General features: G+C 45.6%; 1 protein-coding gene across 1 annotated transcript in view; it reads right to left on the bottom strand.

Moving 5' to 3' along the window:
* The window catches only part of LOC135511343 (proteasome activator complex subunit 4B-like), a 97,554-nt gene that overhangs the window by 44,246 nt on the left and 32,985 nt on the right, over positions 1-20,323 (bottom strand). The window contains 11 exon segments of the mRNA XM_064932888.1: positions 3,880-3,975; positions 4,343-4,405; positions 6,794-6,999; positions 9,628-9,634; positions 9,767-9,821; positions 11,473-11,568; positions 14,037-14,194; positions 17,675-17,890; positions 18,158-18,225; positions 18,434-18,602; positions 18,763-18,913. Coding sequence (XP_064788960.1) covers positions 3,880-3,975; positions 4,343-4,405; positions 6,794-6,999; positions 9,628-9,634; positions 9,767-9,821; positions 11,473-11,568; positions 14,037-14,194; positions 17,675-17,890; positions 18,158-18,225; positions 18,434-18,602; positions 18,763-18,913 — 1,285 coding nt within the window.

The following is a 20,323-nucleotide window of genomic DNA, read 5'->3' as shown; positions in this document are numbered from 1 at the left end:
GCCCTCTCTGCAGCTATGTGTATCAAATGGCAACCAAGTACACATTTTCATTTCGGGTCTTCAGAAGTGCTGCCACCCCTAAATACCCAGACCTTACATGACAGCAGCATTATCTGCTGCAAAACTCACACAATTGGATCACGGAACGCTCCTCTTCTTCATTTAAGTGTCAATTATGTCAAATATAGCTCTTCCTGTAGACTCCCTCAAATCACATAGCTTAAGCAATAACTATTAAAATTAAATCAAATGTATGTCACATACACAGGTGTTAATGCAAATGTAGCGAAATGCTTGTGCTTCTAGTTCCGACAATGCAGTTGTAATGGTTTTCTTGTGGGGAAAGAGAGGCGGACCAAAATGCAGCGTGGTTAGTTTTGTGCATCTTTAATAAAGATGAAAGTACTACAATCTACAAAACAAGAAACGTGAAAAAAACAAAACAGTCCTATCTGGTGCCACAAACACAAAACAGGCTACCTAAATATGGTTCCCAATCAGAGACAATGACTAACACCTGCCTCTGATTGAGAACCATATCAGGCCTAACATAGAAATGGACAAACCAGACACACAACATAGAATGCCCACCCAGCTCACGTCCTGACCAAAACTAAAACAAGGAAAACACACACGAACGATGGTCAAAACGTGACAGTACCCCCCCCCAAGGTGCGGACTCCGAACACACAACCTAAACCTATAGGGGAGGGTCTGGGTGGGCATCTGTCCGCGGTGGAGGCTCTGGCGCTGGACGTGGACCCCACTCCATAATTGTCTTAGTCCCCTTCCTTAGCGTCCCTTGAGTGGCAACCCTCGCCGCTAACCTTGGCCTAGGAACCCTAACAACGGGCCACACTGGACTGAGGAGCAGCTCCGGACTGAGGGGCAGCTCAGGACTGAGAAGAAGCTCAGGACTGAGAAGAAGCTCAGGACTGAGAGGAAGCTCAGGACTGAGAGGAAGCTCAGGACTGAGAGGAAGCTCAGGCAGGTTGATGAATCGAGCAGATCCTGGCTGGCTGGCGGTTCCGTCAGATCCTGGCTGACTGGCGGTTCCGTCAGATCCTGGCTGACTGTCGGTTCCGGCAGATCCTGGCGGATCCTGGCTGACTGGCAGTTCTGGCAGATCCTGGCTAAATGGCGGATCCTGGCTGACTGGCGGATCCTGGCAGATCCTGGCTGAATGGCGGATCCTGGCTGAATGGCGGATCCTGGCTGAATGGCGGATCCTGGCTGACTGGCGGATCCTGGCTGGAAGGCGGATCCTGGCTGGAAGGCGGATCCTGGCTGGAAGGCGGATCCTGGCTGAATGGCGGATCCTGGCTGAATGGCGGATCCTGGCGGATCCTGGCTGAATGGCGGATCCTGGCAGATCCTGGCTGAATGGCGGATCCTGGCAGAATGGCGGATCCTGGCTGAATGGCGGATCCTGGCTGAATGGCGGATCCTGGCTGAATGGCGGATCCTGGCTGAATGGCGGATCCTGGTTGACTGACAGTTCTGGCAGATCCTGGCTGAATGGCGGATCCTGGCTGAATGGCGGATCCTGGCTGACTGGCGGATCCTGGCTGACTGGCGGATCTGGAAGATCCTGGCTGACTGGCGGATCCTGGCAGTTCTGGCAGATCCTGGCGGATCCTGGCTGACTGGCAGTTCTGGCAGATCCTGGCTGACTGGCAGTTCTGGCAGATCCTGGCTGACTGGCAGTTCTGGCAGATCCTGGCTGACTGGCAGTTCTGGCAGATCCTGGCTGACTGGCAGTTCTGGCAGATCCTGGCTGACTGGCAGTTCTGGCAGATCCTGGCTGACTGGCAGTTCTGGCAGATCCTGGCTGACTGGCAGTTCTGGCAGATCCTGGCTGACTGGCGCTGGGCAGACTGGCGGCGCTGGGCAGACTGGCGGCGCTGGGCAGACTGGCGGCGCTGGGCAGACTGGCGGCGCTGGGCAGACTGGCGGCACTGGGCAGACTGGTGGCACTGGGCAGACTGGCGGCACTGGGCAGACTGGCGGCACTCCTGCTGCTGCTGCTTCTGCTGTTGCTCCTGCTGCACCTGTCGCTTCTCCTGCTGTTGCTGTTGCTGCTGCCTCTGTTTACCACGCCGCTTGGTCCTTGGTTGGTGGGTGATTCTGTAAGGGATTTCCTCCTCTACTTCCGAAGAGGAGAGGCGAAAAGGATCAGAGGACCAAAATGTGTGTGGTAAGTGTCCATGGTTCTTTTTAATATGTAATGTACACATGAACAACTGACTACATAAAACAAGAAACGTGAAAAAACCAAAACAGTCCTATCTGTTGCCACAAACACAAAACAGGCTACCTAAATATGGTTCCCAATCAGAGAAAATGACTAACACCTGCCTCTGATTGGGAACCATATCAGGCCTAACATAGAAATGGACAAACCAGACACACAACATAGAATGCCCACCCAGCTCACGTCCTGACCAACACTAAAACAAGGAAAACACACACACGAACGATGGTCAGAACGTGACAGCAGTAATATCTAACAAGTAATATAACCTAACAATTTCACAACTACCTTATACACACAAGTGAAAAGGAATGAATATGAATATGTACATAAAAATATATAAATGAGTGATGGCTGAACGGCATAGGCAAGATGCAGTCAATGGTATAGAGTACAGTATATACATATGAGATGAGTAATGTGGGGTATGAGAACATTATATAAAGTGGCATTGTTTAAAGTGGCTAGTGATACATTTAATTATATAAAGATGGCAAGATGCAGTAGATGGTATAGCGTACAGTATATACATATGAGATGAGTAATTTAGGGTAAGTAAATATTATATAATATAAAGTGGCAAGTGATAAATTGATTACATCAATTTTTCCATTATTAAAGTGGCTGGAGTTGTGTCAGTATGTTGGCAGCAGCCACTCAATGTTAGTGGTGGCTGTTTAACAGCCTGATGGCCTTGAGACAGAAGCTGTTTTTCAGTCTCTCGGTCCCGCTTTGATGCACCTGTACTGACCTCGCCTTCTGGATGATAGTGGGGTGAACAGGCAGTGGCTCAGGTAGTGTATGTGTCCTGGAGACCAGGTAGTTTTCCACTGGTGATGCGTTGTGCAGGCCTCACTACCCTCTGGGGAGCCTTACGGTTGTGGGCGGAGCAGCTGCTGTACCAGGTGGTGATACAGCCCGACAGGATGCTCTCGATTGTGCATCTGTAAAAGTTTGTGAGTGTTTTTGGTGACAAGCCAAATTTCTTCAGCCTCCTGAGCTTGAAGAGACGCTGATGCGCCTTCTTCACGAAGCTGTCTGTGTGGGTGGACCATTTCAGTTTGTCAGTGATGTGTACGCCGAGGAACTTTCCACCCTCTCCACCACTCCACTACTCTCCACTACTGTCCCGTCAATGTAGATAGGGGGCTGCTCCTTCTGCTGTTTCCTGAAGTCCACAATCATCTCCTTTGTTTTGTTGACATTGAATGTGAGGTTACTTTCCTGACACCATTTTCCTGAACTCTAAAACAAACGTGTGTGGGGGAGTGAACTCTAAAACAAACGTGTGTGGGGGAGTGAACTCTAAAACAAACGTGTGTGTGGGAGTGAACTCTAAAACAAACGTGTGTGGGGGAGTGAACTCTAAAACAAACGTGTGTGGGGAGTGAACTCTAAAACAAACGTGTGTGGGGGAGTGAACTCTAAAACAAACGTGTGTGGGGGAGTGAACTCTAAAACAAACGTGTGTGGGGGAGTGAACTCTAAAACAAACGTGTGTGGGGGAGTGAACTCTAAAACAAACGTGTGTGGGGGAGTGAACTCTAAAACAAACGTGTGTGGGGGAGTGAACTCTAAAACAAACGTGTGGGGGAGTGAACTCTAAAACAGTGAACTGGGCTAACCTGACTGTAGGTGCTGGTGGATAGCCTCAGCAGATCCCTCATCAGTTCCTGGTGGATACTCCTGTACTCACACCCCTCCACTGTTAGCTTACGAAGCTGGACAACACAAAACACATGACAGTTAAACAGCAGCTGGGTTCCTACCAGGGGTAATAGAAACACGGACAGATTATTCCATGACAGCAGCAGACACTTGAGAATGGATAGCACACACACACAGAGCGAGAGAGAGACACAGAGCGAGAGAGAGACACAGAGCGAGAGAGAGACACAGAGCGAGAGAGAGACACAGAGCGAGAGAGACACAGAGCGAGAGAGACACAGAGCGAGAGAGACACAGAGCGAGAGAGACACAGATCGAGCGAGACAGAGAGCGAGCGAGACAGAGAGCGAGCGAGACAGAGAGCGAGCGAGACAGAGCAAGCGAGACAGAGAGCGAGATAGAGACCGACAGAGGTCCTACCTCATGCTGTAGCATAACTCTGTCGATCAGTAGGGCTCTGATGTGCTGCTTCCTGCCATGAAGCTTTAGGTGGAACAGGAGGAAAGAAATTAGTACCTACTGTCTAGACCAAGGCTGGGCCCTATTCCCTATGTAATGAACTACTGTCTAGACCAAGGCTGGGCCCTATTCCCTATGTAATGAACTACTGTCTAGACCAAGGCTGGGCCCTATTCCCTATGTAATGAACTACTGTCTAGACCAAGGCTGGGCCCTATTCCCTATGTAATGCACTACTGTCTATGTAATGCACTACTGTCTAGACCAAGGCTGGGACCTATTCCCTACGTAATGAACTACTGTCTAGACCAAGGCTGGGCCCTATTCCCTATGTAATGCACTACTGTCTATGTAATGAACTACTGTCTAGACCAAGGCTGGGCCCTATTCCCTATGTAATGAACTACTGTCTAGACCAAGGCTGGGCCCTATTCCCTATGTAATGCACTACTGTCTATGTAATGCACTACTGTCTAGACCAAGGCTGGGCCCTATTCCCTATGTAATGCACTACTGTCTATGTAATGCACTACTGTCTAGACCAAGGCTGGGACCTATTCCCTACGTAATGAACTACTGTCTAGACCAAGGCTGGGCCCTATTCCCTATGTAATGCACTACTGTCTATGTAATGCACTACTGTCTAGACCAAGGCTGGGACCTATTCCCTACGTAATGAACTACTGTCTAGACCAAGGCTGGGCCCTATTCCCTATGTAATGCACTACTGTCTATGTAATGCACTACTGTCTAGACCAAGGCTGGGACCTATTCCCTACGTAATGAACTACTGTCTAGACCAGACATGGGCAAACTACGGCCCGCGGGCCACATACGGCCCGTTAGGCTTTTTAATCCGGCCCGCCGAACTTGTCCAAATTATAGTAAAAACCTCCTTTTTCCCCCTTTCCCTGCAATGCCCACGTTTCCCCAATAGATGGCGCACTCAAAACACATTGACCGTTGTTGGAGTGGCGCGTATTTCTCTTTATTTCACTTTAATTTTCACTGGTTTCACGTCACCATTAAGCCCTTCTGTGAAAATGAGCGGACCAAAGAGAAGGAAAGTGGACAGCGAATGCCGAGTGTTTAATAAGGAGTGGACAACAAAATACTTCTTCACTGAAGTCCGATCAACGGCTGTATGTCTGATATGCCAAGAAGCTGTTGCGGTTTTCAAAGAGTACAATATCAGCCGTCACTTTGCCACGAAGCATGCAAACTATGCTAGCAAGCAGTCAACACAAGAACGGGCGGCTACTGCTCCTCCGGAGGACGGCGCAGAAGATGCTGGTGTTGTTTGGCCCTACGTGTGTGAGCAGACGTTTAGCGTCATGAAAATCAACAAAGCCCATCACAGATCCAAGTTAACTGACCAACACCTCAGATCTGTCCTGAGAATTGCCACAACAAAACTAACTCCAGACTTTGATGCACTGGCAAAAAGGGAGACCAACAACACTGTTCCCACTGAAATGGTGAGTTTTTCTGCTGTGTTATGAAAAAATGCATATGGAAAGTTTGGAACTTTTAATTAAGAGCAACTGTCTAGACGCAACGGCTACAGCCCTAATTAACACCACATCGCTCTTAATTTAAATTTTCAGCTGATATTTAATACAGCCTATGTCTGTGTGCTTGCAACGATACACGTGTACTGTTTTGCGTGAAGGCTGGCGTCCGTGGCGAGTTTGTAGATGCGCGGTCAGGACAATCCATCCATGATTTTGCGGAGTTTAACACAAGTAGATATTATTGAGCTTGAGTATTTCGTTGTGTAATAATATGTTTTGAATGTTGAAAGTGATTCCATTTTTCAATAAATGTTGATTTCTTTAACTTTGCACCTTCGATTGAAACTTATTAAAAACAGACGCAATCTTGATAAATCACAGTGCGTATGTTATTTTAATCTATTTACATTTCCTCCTCCCAGTATCTCCGAAATAGTATGTAAATGCCATATCTTGCATATTCCTTGAGACAAATGTATTAACTGATAAGGGCTATTTTTCACATTTGAAAGACAGTTAATAAATTGGGTTGTAGTGTTCTTACTGTGCTATGAGGTTTGCACACACTACATTTAATGCTTTAGTATATGCCCAAACACTCCCTCCAAATGCTCCTGACCCCTCTGTCAAATTTTAGAACCCATTGTGGCCCGCGAGTCAAAAAGTTTGCCCACCTCTGGTCTAGACCAAGGCTGGGCCCTATTCCCTATGTAAATGCACTACTTTTGGCAAGGGCCTTGTACTGATCAGAAATCAACACAAAACTCTTACAAATATATGTTAGATAGGTCTGTGAATGCCTTACATGACCAGCATTCATTGATTGAAGAGAAATATGTCATTCAATCACACAAGTTCCACCACGGCTCCAGTATGGTGTTCTAGTTATATCTCTCACCCTGTTCTCCATGGACTTCTTGACCAGGTTGAAGCTCTTCCAGCGAGAGTCAAACTCGTGTTTTTGGGAGCCTTTGAAGTGTAGCAGGTCACTGATGATCTTGATGATGGAGAATAGAGACTTGGTGTCGTCCTCGGAGTGTTCCAGAATGTGATCTGGGGACATACAACAGAACCAACCGTTACGTTGACATGAAGTGAAATCATCTATATCGGTTTTAGGGGTGGGTTTTAGGGGCGGTTTTAGATGTCTTTGTTTATTTAAAATATATATATTTAACCAGGAAAAGCCCATTGAGACCCGGAGTCTCTTTTTCAAGGGAAACCTGGCCAAGAATACAGAAACAATCAATACATTGCATAATTAAAACATACAACACAACATGATCCAGCATTCAGTGGCAATAACATATCTAGGTGAAGCATGGATTGTAGACTATTCCATGCCTCTGGTGCACAAGAAGAGAAGGCAGTCTTGCCTAATACTGTGGTGAAGGAGACCAGACTACAGAAGTAAAGAGGGAGTTTACCCAAAAGGGCTTTGTAGATGAACACATATACAACAAGTCACCTTACTCAATTACAGAGAAAGTGGCCTGAACAAGCTTCTTTCTAGTCATAAGTGGGAAGCAAGCCGTATTACGAAAATAAAAACCCAATTTCAATTTAAGCTTTGTCACAAGATTATCCACATGAACTTTAAAGGACAACTTGTCATCCAACCAAATACCTAGGCATTTGTAAGATGACACTTTTTCAACGGATAAGCCACCAGATGTGACAATGCTAACCGTCTCTGGCTGAGTTCAAGCTCTGGTAAAGGTGATGAATTTAGTTTTTTGTACATTCTAAATCAGTTTGAGACCATAAAAGGGAGTCCTGATAAGACACAAAGCAGTGAAAAAAAAAGCAGTACACCTGGAGCTCTTCAACAGCCTGAACCAGAGAAGGAACACATGAATATATGACTGTATCATCGTTATAGATGGAACTTTACACTGGTTGCATCCCATTTCACATATTAGATCTTCATGTGAAGACAGTGATAAGACACAAAGACACAAAAACTGGACAGCTTTACACTGTTAAACCTGGACAGCTTTACAAGTTACACCTTACTTTACACTGTTAGTTACACCTGGACAGCTTTACACTGTTAGTTACACCTTATCCAGAGCGACTTACAAATTGGTGAATTCACCTTCTGACATCCAGTGGAACAGCTTTACACTGTTAGTTACACCTTTAGTTGTGGTTACAGGAGGGAGGGACACTATTAGGGTTGAGCTGTGGTTACAGACAGGACAGCTTTACACTGTTAGTTACACCTGGACAGCTTTACACTGTTAGTTACACCTGGACAGACAGTTACTTGGAGGGAGGAGACACACTGTTAGTTACACCTGGACAGCTTTAGTTGTGACAGTTACAGTGGTTACAGACACAGGAGGGAGGGAGTTAGACACTATTAGGGTTGAGTTGTGGTTACAGACTGGAGGAGGAGGGACTGAGTTGTTACACCTGTTACACACCTGGAGGGAGGGACTATTAGGGTTGAGTTAGTGTGGGAGGAGACACTGTTAGTTACACCTGGGCTTTAGTTGTGGTTACAGACAGGAGGAGGGGACACTATTAGGGTTGAGCTGTGGTTACAGACAGGAGGGAGAGAGGGACACTATTAGGGTTGAGTTGTGGTTACAGACAGGAGGGAGGGAGGAGACACTATTAGGGTTGAGTTGTGGTTACAGACAGGAGGGAGGGAGGAGACACTATTAGGGTTGAGTTGTGGTTACAGACCGGAGGGAGGGAGGGGACACTATTAGGGTTGAGTTGTGGTTACAGGGAGGGAGACACTATTAGGGTTGAGTTGTGGTTACAGACAGGAGGGAGGGAGGAGACACTATTAGGGTTGAGTTGTGGTTACAGACACAGGAGAGAGGGAGGGGACACTATTAGGGTTGAGTTGTGGCTACAGACAGGAGGGAGGGAGGAGACACTATTAGGGTTGAGTTGTGGTTACAGACAGGAGGAGGGAGGAGACACTATTAGGGTTGAGTTGTGGTTACAGACACAGGAGGGAGGGAGGGGACACTATTAGGGTTGAGTTGTGGTTACAGACAGGAGGGAGGGAGGGACACTATTAGGGTTGAGTTGTGGTTACAGACACAGGAGGGAGGAGACACTATTAGGGTTGAGTTGTGGTTACAGACACAGGAGGGAGGGAGGGGACACTATTAGGGTTGAGTTGTGGTTACAGACAGGAGGGAGGGAGGAGACACTATTAGGGTTGAGTTGTGGTTACAGACAGGAGGGAGGGAGACACTATTAGGGTTGAGGTGGTTACAGACACAGGAGGAGGGAGGAGACACTATTAGGGTTGAGTTGTGGTTACACACAGGAGGGAGGGAGGAGACACTATTAGGGTTGAGTTGTGGTTACAGACAGGAGGGAGGGAGGAGACACTATTAGGGTTGAGTTGTGGTTACAGACAGGAGGAGGGAGGAGACACTATTAGGCCTCATCACTCTGAGTTGTGTTTCTCTGGACACATCTGGAGGAGGGAGAGAGTTGAGGTTTTACATAACAACAGGGAGGGCAAACTATGTTGAGTTGTGGTTACAGCAAACATGTCTCTGGAACAATACAAATCACACGGATAGTTACTGCTGTCAACCTCAACAAGTGAGTGATACCTATTAGGGTTGAGTTGTGGTTACAGACAGGAGAGAGGGAGGAAACTATGAGTTGTGGGCTCAGGAGGGAAGGACCATTTTGTCTGTTACAGACACAAGGGACACTCAGAATAATGACTATGAGCTAAAGCATGCAACTCACCAGGACACTGGACACATCTGGAGTGAAGAGGTTGGTCTCACATGCATGCAAACATGTCTCTGGAACAATACCAACGGATGTTAGTAACCTCAACTGACAGAAGCTCAAGGATTTCAGAATAATGACTATTAATGCAAACATAGGACACTCCTGTGAAGAGGTTGGTCTCACCCAGATTCACCATGCTAGTAACTCTGACAGAGAGATTTCATAGTTAAAACACACTCCTGTGAAGAGGTTGGTCTCACCCAGATTCACCATGCTAGTAACTCTGACAGAGAGATTTCATAGTTAAAACACACTCCTGTGAAGAGGTTGGTCTCACCCAGATTCACCATGCTAGTAACTCTGACAGAGAGATTTCATAGTTAAAACACACTCCTGTGAAGAGGTTGGTCTCACCCAGATTCACCATGCTAGTAACTCTGACAGAGAGATTTCATAGTTAAAACACACTCCTGTGAAGAGGTTGGTCTCACCCAGATTCACCATGCTAGTAACTCTGACAGAGAGATTTCATAGTTAAAACACACTCCTGTGAAGAGGTTGGTCTCACCCAGATTCACCATGCTAGTAACTCTGACAGAGAGATTTCATAGTTAAAACACACTCCTGTGAAGAGGTTGGTCTCACCCAGATTCACCATGCTAGTAACTCTGACAGAGAGATTTCATAGTTAAAACACACTCCTGTGAAGAGATTGGTCTCACCCAGATTCACCATGCTAGTAACTCTGACAGAGAGATTTCATAGTTAAAACACACTCCTGTGAAGAGGTTGGTCTCACCCAGATTCACCATGCTAGTAACTCTGACAGAGAGATTTCATAGTTAAAACACACTCCTGTGAAGAGGTTGGTCTCACCCAGATTCACCATGCTAGTAACTCTGACAGAGAGATTTCATAGTTAAAACACACTCCTGTGAAGAGATTGGTCTCACCCAGATTCACCATGCTAGTAACTCTGACAGAGAGATTTCATAGTTAAAACACACTCCTGTGAAGAGGTTGGTCTCACCCAGATTCACCATGCTAGTAACTCTGACAGAGAGATTTCATAGTTAAAACACACTCCTGTGAAGAGGTTGGTCTCACCCAGATTCACCATGCTAGTAACTCTGACAGAGAGATTTCATAGTTAAAACACACTCCTGTGAAGAGGTTGGTCTCACCCAGATTCACCATGCTAGTAACTCTGACAGAGAGATTTCATAGTTAAAACACACTCCTGTGAAGAGGTTGGTCTCACCCAGATTCACCATGCTAGTAACTCTGACAGAGAGATTTCATAGTTAAAACACACTCCTGTGAAGAGGTTGGTCTCACCCAGATTCACCATGCTAGTAACTCTGACAGAGAGATTTCATAGTTAAAACACACTCCTGTGAAGAGGTTGGTCTCACCCAGATTCACCATGCTAGTAACTCTGACAGAGAAATTTCATAGTTAAAACACACTCCTGTGAAGAGGTTGGTCTCACCCAGATTCACCATGCTAGTAACTCTGACAGAGATTTCATAGTTAAAACACACTCCTGTGAAGAGGTTGGTCTCACCCAGATTCACCATGCTAGTAACTCTGACAGAGAGATTTCATAGTTAAAACACACTCCTGTGAAGAGGTTGGTCTCACCCAGATTCACCATGCTAGTAACTCTGACAGAGAAATTTCATAGTTAAAACACACTCCTGTGAAGAGGTTGGTCTCACCCAGATTCACCATGCTAGTAACTCTGACAGAGATTTCATAGTTAAAACACACTGTAGTAAAACACTGACAACTATTGATGTAAAAAGGGCTTCATAAATACATTTCATTAATTAAGCTTGACTGTGTACTACTCACAGTTCTGGGATGGGCTCTCCTCGCAGCGGTGGAAACAGACTTCCTGCTCCCAGAAGACAGTGCTGTACGATAGACAAACTCTGTAGGACGTCATCCCTGAAATATGGGATTAGTTACATGCAGGGTCCACAACACTGACTACACATTATAAAGCAGAACGGAGTTGTGTTAAGTGCAGAGAAAACGTTTGAAACAGAGTGAAACCACCTGAACTTGTCAGGAAGAAAATGGCACACGTGGGACAACAGGACACTAGTTGGTTCTTAGATTAGTGTCGAGCACTAAGCAAGCCAAGATATAGAGCTCAGAATTCTTTTTAAACATGACCTTTTTTTGTGTATGAATGAGGTTTGTGCAGGAGGCCTAATACATTATCACAACATAATGGCTACGTGCCTGGCCTGACAATATTGTTCTTCTCAGACCATGTTATACACTGCTCAAAAAAATAAAGCGAACACTAAAATAACACATCCTAGATCTGAATGAATGAAATATTCTTATTAAATACTTTTTTCTTTACATAGTTGAATGTGCTGACAACAAAATCACACAAAAATGATCAATGCAAATCACATTTATCAACCCTTGGAGGTCTGGATTTGGAGTCACACTCAAAATTAAAGTGGAAAACCACACTACAGGCTGATCCAACTTTGATGTAATGTCCTTAAAACAAGTCAAAATGAGGCTCAGTAGTGTGTGTGGCCTCCACGTGCCTGTATGACCTCCCTACAACGCCTGGGCATGCTCCTGATGAGGTGGCGGATGGTTTCCTGAGGGATCTCCTCCCAGAACTGGACTAAAGCATCCGACAACTCCTGGACAGTCTGTGGTGCAACGTGGCGTTGGTGGATGGAGCGAGACATGATGTCCCAGATGTGCTCAATTGGATTCAGGTCTGGGGAACGGGCGGGCCAGTCCATAGCATCAATGCCTTCCTCTTGCAGGAACTGCTGACACACTCCAGCCACATGAGGTCTAGCATTGTCTTGCATTAGAAGGAACCCAGGGCCAACCGCACCAGCATATGGTCCCACAAGGGGTCTGAGGATCTCATCTCGGTACCTAATGGCAGTCAGGCTACCTCTGGCGAGCACATGGACGGCTGTGCGGCCCACCAAAGAAATGCCACCCCACACCATGACTGACCCACCGCCAAACCGGTCATGCTGGAGGATGTTGCAGGCAGCAGAACGTTCTCTACGGCATCTCCAGACTGTCACGTCTGTCACGTGCTCAGTGTGAACCTGCTTTCATCTGTGAAGAGCACAGGGCGCCAGTGGCGAATTTGTCAATCTTGGTGTTCTCTGGCAAATGCCAAATGTCCTGCACGGTGTTGGGCTGTAAGCACAACCCCCACCTGTGGATGTCGGGCCCTCATACCACCCTCATGGCGTCTGTTTCTGACCGTTTGAGCAGACACATGCACATTTGTGGCCTGCTGGATGTCATTTTGCAGGGCTCCTCCTGCTCCTCCTTGCACAAAGGCGGAGGTAGCGGTCCTGCTGCTGGGTTGTTGCCCTCCTACGGCCTCCTCCACGTCTCCTGATGTACTGGCCTGTCTCCTGGTAGCGCCGCCATGCTCTGGACACTACGCTGACAGACACAGCAAACCTTCTTGCCACAGCTCGCATTGATGTGCCATCCTGGATGACCTGCACTACCTGAGCCACTTGTGTGGGTTGTAGACTCTGTCTCATGCTACCACTAGAGTGAAAGCACCGCCAGCATTCAAAAGTGACCAAAACATCAGCCAGGAAGCATAGGAACTGAGAAGTGGTCTGTGGTTACCACCTACAGAACCACTCCTTTATTGGGGGTGTCTTGCTAATTGCCTATAATTTCCACCTGTTGTCTATTCCATTTGCACAACAGCATGTGAAATTTATTGTCAATCAGTGTTGCTTCCTAAGTGGACAGTTTGATTTCACAGAAGTGTGATTGACTTGGAGTTACATTGTGTTGTTTAAGTGTTCCATTTATTTTTTTGAGCAATGTATTTCAAAACTCAAGCTTTGATTACAAACTAGATCAGTTGGTGTACCTTAAGCGAGGCACAGCTGAGCATAAATTGAAATAATTAGCTTTCTTATTTTACAGGACTGATGGTACCGGCATCTGATGGTCATGGTGCTTTCAAGACAACAGATCAAATAATGACGTCAGTGATCTTCAGGTCAGAAAGTCAGAGCCCTAGAAGATGCCAGAGTTTCTGACTTGGATGGCCGTTCAAAAGATTCCCCATTGTTTTGAACACGGCATTCGTCTCAGCGAAGGGAGTGAGAGAGCAGCAGCCTCTCACCTATGACCAGAGAAAGTTAAATATTCCTCTATATTAAAATAGACAACGAGCTGCTGTTAATAATTAAAACACCTGGCAATCCCCTGGGTCCTAACTATTCATTAGGGCATATCGTAGCAACACGTTTCGCAAATTAAAACAAAAATGTGTGTTTCTTATTGGACAAGTTTAGGTAGTCTTACAGTCCGCTTTCTTCTGTTTGATAACTGACGAATAGGACCCTCTTACTGCCTTCACACAGTCTGTTTGCCCCCCTCACCTGGTCATGTCCCGTTCCCCCTGGGCGTATCTCTGCAGTCGCAGCAGCTCTGGCTGTAAGATCAGGTCCAGAACATAGAACACAAATCTGGTCTCCTCCACACTGGGGACGTGCCACTGGATGTGAAGGTTCCACAGGTCCCCCGGACGACCCCAGTCCTGGACAGAGGGAGAGAAGGTTGAGATCAATATATAATAATATATACACTACTGGTCAAAAGTTTTTGAACACCCCCATTTTTCCAGTTTTTATTTAAATTTAAGCAGTTTAAGTTCAGTGAATAACTTGAAAATGGTAAAGGTAAGCAGTAAAATGGTGAGCAGTAAACCGCCAGAGGTAAACATATATACATATATTTAACAAAATAATCTAGGTTATCAAAAACTGAAAAATAAGTAATGGGTTAACAACTTATAGCTGTTCCGCATCAATGGAAGTAAATTAAGCCTCAAAACTTTGGTTGATTACTTACAAACCCTCTGTCTGTTGTCGTAGCAGAATCAGAATTAGTTAGGTAACATTGATAAATAAGATGTTTTATCTACTTTCATAAATATGCTTATGTGGAAAAAGTCACTTGGGGCCCAGAGAGGGGTGAGGTCAGGCTTGTCTTTTATATGTCTGGTAATATGCAGAATATCAGAAAGGGAGAAGTCAGAATTGTGTCTTCCAATGTATCTGTTAAACCATGTGAAGGGCTCCACAATGCCTGTGTGCCAGTCACTCCCCTCTGTGAGCTTGTCCAGGAGGGAGTGTATTTGAGATGGGTGTATCTTGAATTGACAATTGATATATGCCATTGGATGAGGTAATGTTTGGTAATAGGAAGTACCAAGAACGAGAAGTAGAACCTCGTCTTAGAGAGCAAACTGAACGATAATTTATAACTAATGCTATCTGGCTATGGGATACTCCTCTTTCAGGCACAAGGCCATTTGTGAAGTTTTGGTAGATCTGTGGTTCGTCATTGTGAGTTGAGAGGGGTGTATCTTGGCTATAAAAGATGAAGTATTATTTTGTAAGCACTCTCAGAATTCATTTATAGACACTGAATTGATCTGAGAGTCAAGGGGCTTTTGCGAAGCTCATATTATTAAAATATGAAGTTTAAAATATAACTCTGACTTGTGTGGTTTGCAAACTCTCCTTTCACTTAGTAATACAGGAAATTACCACGACACTGTATAAAAGCAGTGTTGGTTGACTGTTGATACAACCTCTTAAGCATTATTTGGACAGTATTGTACTGCAGGAAGTAGTATATTGCTATTCAAATGGTGAGAAAAAGGCAATTAACAAAGGCAGACAGACCGACCATTTATAACCCTTAAAAGTGTAGGTCTTTCCTTTAGAGAAATTGCAAAGAAAGCCAAGGTGTCTGTGAGTACAGTTTCCTACACCATCAAAAGGCACTTGGAAACTGGATCGATACATGCTAGAGAATCACCTTTGCCAGCGATTACAGCTGTGAGTCTTTTTGGGTAAGTCTACAAGCTTTGCACACCTGGGTTGTACAATATTTGCACATTCTTTTAAAAATTATTCAAGCTTTGATAAGTTCGTTGTTGATCATTGCTAGCCAGCCATTTTAAGATTTTCAAGGTGATTTAAGTCAAAACTGTAACTAGGCCCCTGTTGGGATGTGCTAAACTTTGAACATTGAGATAGTAAATGAAAGAGACTGGGTTATGTTAGAAGTTACTGGTTCTCAGAAGAAAGAAGGCGGCTTTGGAAGGTGTTTGATGGAGGAGAGGAGATGTGTTGATACAGGGGAGACAGATGGATATTGTGTATTTGATGAAAGAGGGGTTGAGGTCAGGAGGTGAGGACAGATTCTCTTAAGAGCAGTTATTTCCTTTCATATCGATGAAGGGAAGTGGACAAGTGCACACTTCAGGAGAAAGGAGAGATCATGAGATGAAATCCCTCTCAAGGACCTTCCATAGAGAGGGATAGAAGGCGCACTTGTCACAAAATCCTGTCATGGCATAAGTGGCACCATGGAGTAATATCAACATGTAAAGGGACTTCCTATAGGCAAAGATGGGAGGTGTACCCTCAATCTATCTCCATGGGCCCTTCTCATTGACTATGCGGACAGGAGGAGGGCTGCGGGAAGCCGGAGAGACAGGAGGGAGAAAGAGAGGAGAGTTGTGTAACTGTCTGATGGGTTAGAGGCATGTTATGCCCTGGACCTCTTTACTAGTCTGACATGGTTCCTTTGACACACTATAGGGTGTTCACCTATACAACTATTCATTAATTCTAGGTTTATACAAAATATCCATTCAACAGAGAATTGCGCCCGAAAAACAATATTCCAAACCCCATGCTTCTACCATATATTTCTGCCCCTGAACAGGCAGTCAACCCACTGTTCCTAGGCCGTCATTGAAAATAAGAATATGTTCTTAACTGACTTGCCTAGTTAAATAAAGGTAAAAATTAAAAGAATATATGGTTCAAAAGTTAGATGATTTACTCTGAGAATGTAGCATGTATAGATGGAATGGAATGTGGTCTCTGCTTCATAGATCCAATTTGTAAGTCGCTCTGGATAAGAGCGTCTGCTAAATGACTTAAATGTTAAATGTTAAATAGAACTCTGTGGCGTTGCCTCGTGGCAGAATAGCGCTAACTTCGAACACCAACTGACAAGCTAACTAGTGGCTGCAGGTTCGTGGTATTGGTATTTGGTATGGTTATGGTATTTTTCTAAATGACATCCGCAGAATACAAAACAGGGACTAAATATATATTTATTTACAAAATTAGCAGACGAATTCCAATATTCACCCTCCACTAAGACAACCAGATCCTGATTTCATGGTGTATGGGTCTTTCCCTCTAATCGCAATAGAAACAGCCCCTCTCAATGTAGATTTATCGCCAATATAGCCAAAGAAAGTCAAGCATATAGAGATTAAATGACGAGAGGATCAAGTTTATTTTGATTGGTCCAACCAGCGGAAACACCTCCAAATGGTACCACCTCCCAACGCAAAATATGGAAGAGATTCAACCAAAAGCAGCAGAGTCTAAACTAGTTATGTTCACAGCAATTTAACATTTTTATTTCATCAGCAATGTCAAGTACAAGTATATTAAGGTTATAATATTGTAGAAAAAAAATCGAAAACATTAATTCAATGTGATTTATAATGACATAGGGCCAAGAAAACTAATGTTTTGACATATTTTATAGCACCCTCTTGAATTGACCTGTTTTTCCTCTACATTGTAGAGCCATGAGTGAACATCCTACACACTTTCTATCACAAGGTCCAGAGTGGCTGGTGAGTGATCAGACCAATCAGGAAGAGATCACGTAAAAAGTAATAAAAGTAACACAATTTGTGATAGAAATGGACAGAAGCACTCTACAATCGTCATTGTTTGGGGTCTGTCTGGGTTATAAAAAGTTATTCGCACTAAAGAGAATGTTGTAGAAATTTGGTAGGCAGCAATTTAGAGAATGTACAACTAAAAGTAAAGTTCTGAACTTGATACCTTGTGGGTAGGTAGGTAGTCCTGTATGGGCTGTTGAAAGCCACCTGGTACACTGCAGTTCTCTGTGGGGAAGGTGAGGGCTATAGAACCCCTAACACCAATCTTAGTACCTCTAACCCTGTACGTACCTTGATGGGCAGGTAATCCTGTGTGGGCTGCTGAAAGCTTCCTGGTACACTGCAGTACTCTGTGGGGTAGATGAGAGCTGTAGACCTCAGGATATGATGCAGCAGGTTACAGGCCAGGGTGTAGCCCTGTTTACACTTCAGGTGGAGGGTCAGCTGCAGGATCTGAACCAGCTGGGTGCTGTAGGGGAGGATCTTGTCCCCGTCCACACGAGTCACCTGGGGAGGACAAGGAGACAACAGGAGGGAAGGAGGGTTAGAAGAGAACATACAGGCCCACCCTGTGTTCTTTTCATTAAGGCACACAAAGAAAGACGTTTGAAAACATTTGCAACAGAAAATAAAAAATGAGCTTTCTTATTGGACAACTTTAGGTAAGTAACTCCCCCGTTTCAAAAGTGTTTCCTGTTTGGTGTCTAGTCTACTGAGAGGTGAAGGGAACAAGGGAATGTTTCAGTCAGTATGGATGCAGGATGATGACCTCACCTCTGACAGTAGCTGAAGGTTCCATAGTAACTCCTTATCCAGTTCCTCCTCACTCAACACCTCCTCATCTGGAAATCCACAACCAAGAAACTGAGTGAGATACTCCGAGACCAACACAGAACAACGATCCATTGATTCCCACTTCTCCCCAAATCTAACCCCACCATATCAGAATCAACAACAGTCTCAAATTAAGACCAAGTCCAGATTGGTTTCATAGTCCTCCACTCCAACAGAACACATCCAGAACACATGTCCAGCTTAGTGAGCACTTACTGACAGTGAGCTGGTTTATGGCATTGCAGCAATGTGGTACCAAAAGCTTCAAAGACTGTGCAGGGTGAACCTTGGAGGCTGCTCTGCACATGTCAGCCACCATCCTGCCAGCCACACGAGTCTCAAAGATGTTGGTGGTGGCAAAGATGAAGACCTTCTCCAGAGCCACCTGAACAACACAAATGAACCAAAGGATATATTCACATCATCACATGAATGTACAGTGGCGTCGGGAAAGTATTCAGACCCCTTGACCTTTTCCACATTGTGGTATTTTAAAGGACACACACAGTGAGAAAGGCGTAGGTGTACAGTGAGTTGTGGCCTACCTTGAAGATGTCTATAGAGCACTGTGTGAGGATGGTGCTGAAGGTAGAAGATAGTCCCAGCTCCACCAGGCTCTCCAGATGGGTCATCTTCTCAGTCTCTGTCTCCTCTCTGGTCTGCTCTAGAGTACTGCTGTCTATCAGGGCAAAACACCTGGGGGCAGATTCACAAAACATTACTTACAAAAAAACATAAGAAGTTTAAGGGGAAAAAAAGAAGAAGTTCATAAGATAACTCGTAAGTTCAATTGGTCAAAATGTTCTTAGGAATTCAATGTTTTCTTATGAACTTTATAAATATCTTCTTATGTTGCATTGACATTAGTGACGTGTTTGAAACCAATAAATAAGCCGATGTGACAGGGATGATAGGATTTGGCCCACTATAATAAAGCAATATTTCCATTTTATTACATTTATCTGCACCATGTCTCAATATTTTTTTTTGTAGTTGGCTTGCGAACCCTTCATAAACAAAAACAAACATTATTTGTTCACACATTATAGCCATCAGACTAGCTATATCAAAAACTAAAATGGATAACCAAGGAAAGCACAATAAAACTTCAGCAAACAAGAGTTGTTGTTTTTTTTACCTTTATTTAACCAGGCAAGTCAGTTAAGAACAAATTCTTATTTTCAATGACGGCCTGGGAACAGTGGGTTAACTGCCTGTTCAAGGGGCAGAACGACAGATTTGTACCTTGTCAGCTCGGGGGTTTGAACTCGCAACCTTCCAGTTACTAGTCCAACGCTCTAACCACTAGGCTACCCTGCCGCCCCAGTTTGAAGTGATGGTGGAGGAAATAGCAGCCAGGAGTGTCTGCTGACGGGGGGTATGGAAATGCTGTTGGGAGACTTGTAAAACTGAAGGGTCGGGACAGTGTCTGCACGGGGGGAGTATGGAGAGGAGTGTCTGCTGGCTGGGGGTATGGAGCGGGACAGTGTCTGCTGCGGGGGTATGGAACGGGACAGTGTCTGCACGGGGGTATGGAGCGGGACAGTGTCTGCTGCGGGGGTATGGAGCGGGACAGTGTCTGCTGGACGGGGGTATGGAACGGGACAGTGTCTGCTGACGGGGGGTATGGACAGTGTCTGCTGACGGGGGTATGGACAGTGTCTGCGGGGGTATGGAAGCGGGACAGTGTCTGCTGGGGGGTATGGAACGGGACAGTGTCTCTGCTGACAGTGTCTGCGGGGGGTATGGAACGGGACAGTGTGTCTGGAACGGGACAGTGTCTGCTGACGGGGGGTATGGAACGGGACAGTGTCTGCTGACGGGGGGGTATGGAACGGGACAGTGTCTGCTGACGGGGGGGTATGGAACGGGACAGTGTCTGCTGACGGGGGTATGGAACGGGACAGTGTCTGCTGACGGGGGGGTATGGAACGGGACAGTGTCTGCTGACGGGGGGGTATGGAACGGGACAGTGTCTGCGGGGTATGGAACGGGAGTGTCTGCTGGGGGGGTATGGAACGGGACAGTGTCTGCTGCGGGGGTATGGAGCGGGACAGGGGGTATGGAGTGTCTGCTGACGGGACAGTGTCTGCTGCGGGGGGGGGG

The sequence above is a fragment of the Oncorhynchus masou genome, chromosome 24 (assembly GCF_036934945.1).
Source record: "Oncorhynchus masou masou isolate Uvic2021 chromosome 24, UVic_Omas_1.1, whole genome shotgun sequence".
Lineage (NCBI taxonomy): Eukaryota > Metazoa > Chordata > Actinopteri > Salmoniformes > Salmonidae > Oncorhynchus > Oncorhynchus masou.
Note: the sequence above shows the minus strand (reverse complement) of the source record. Positions and strands in the feature narration are given on the sequence as shown.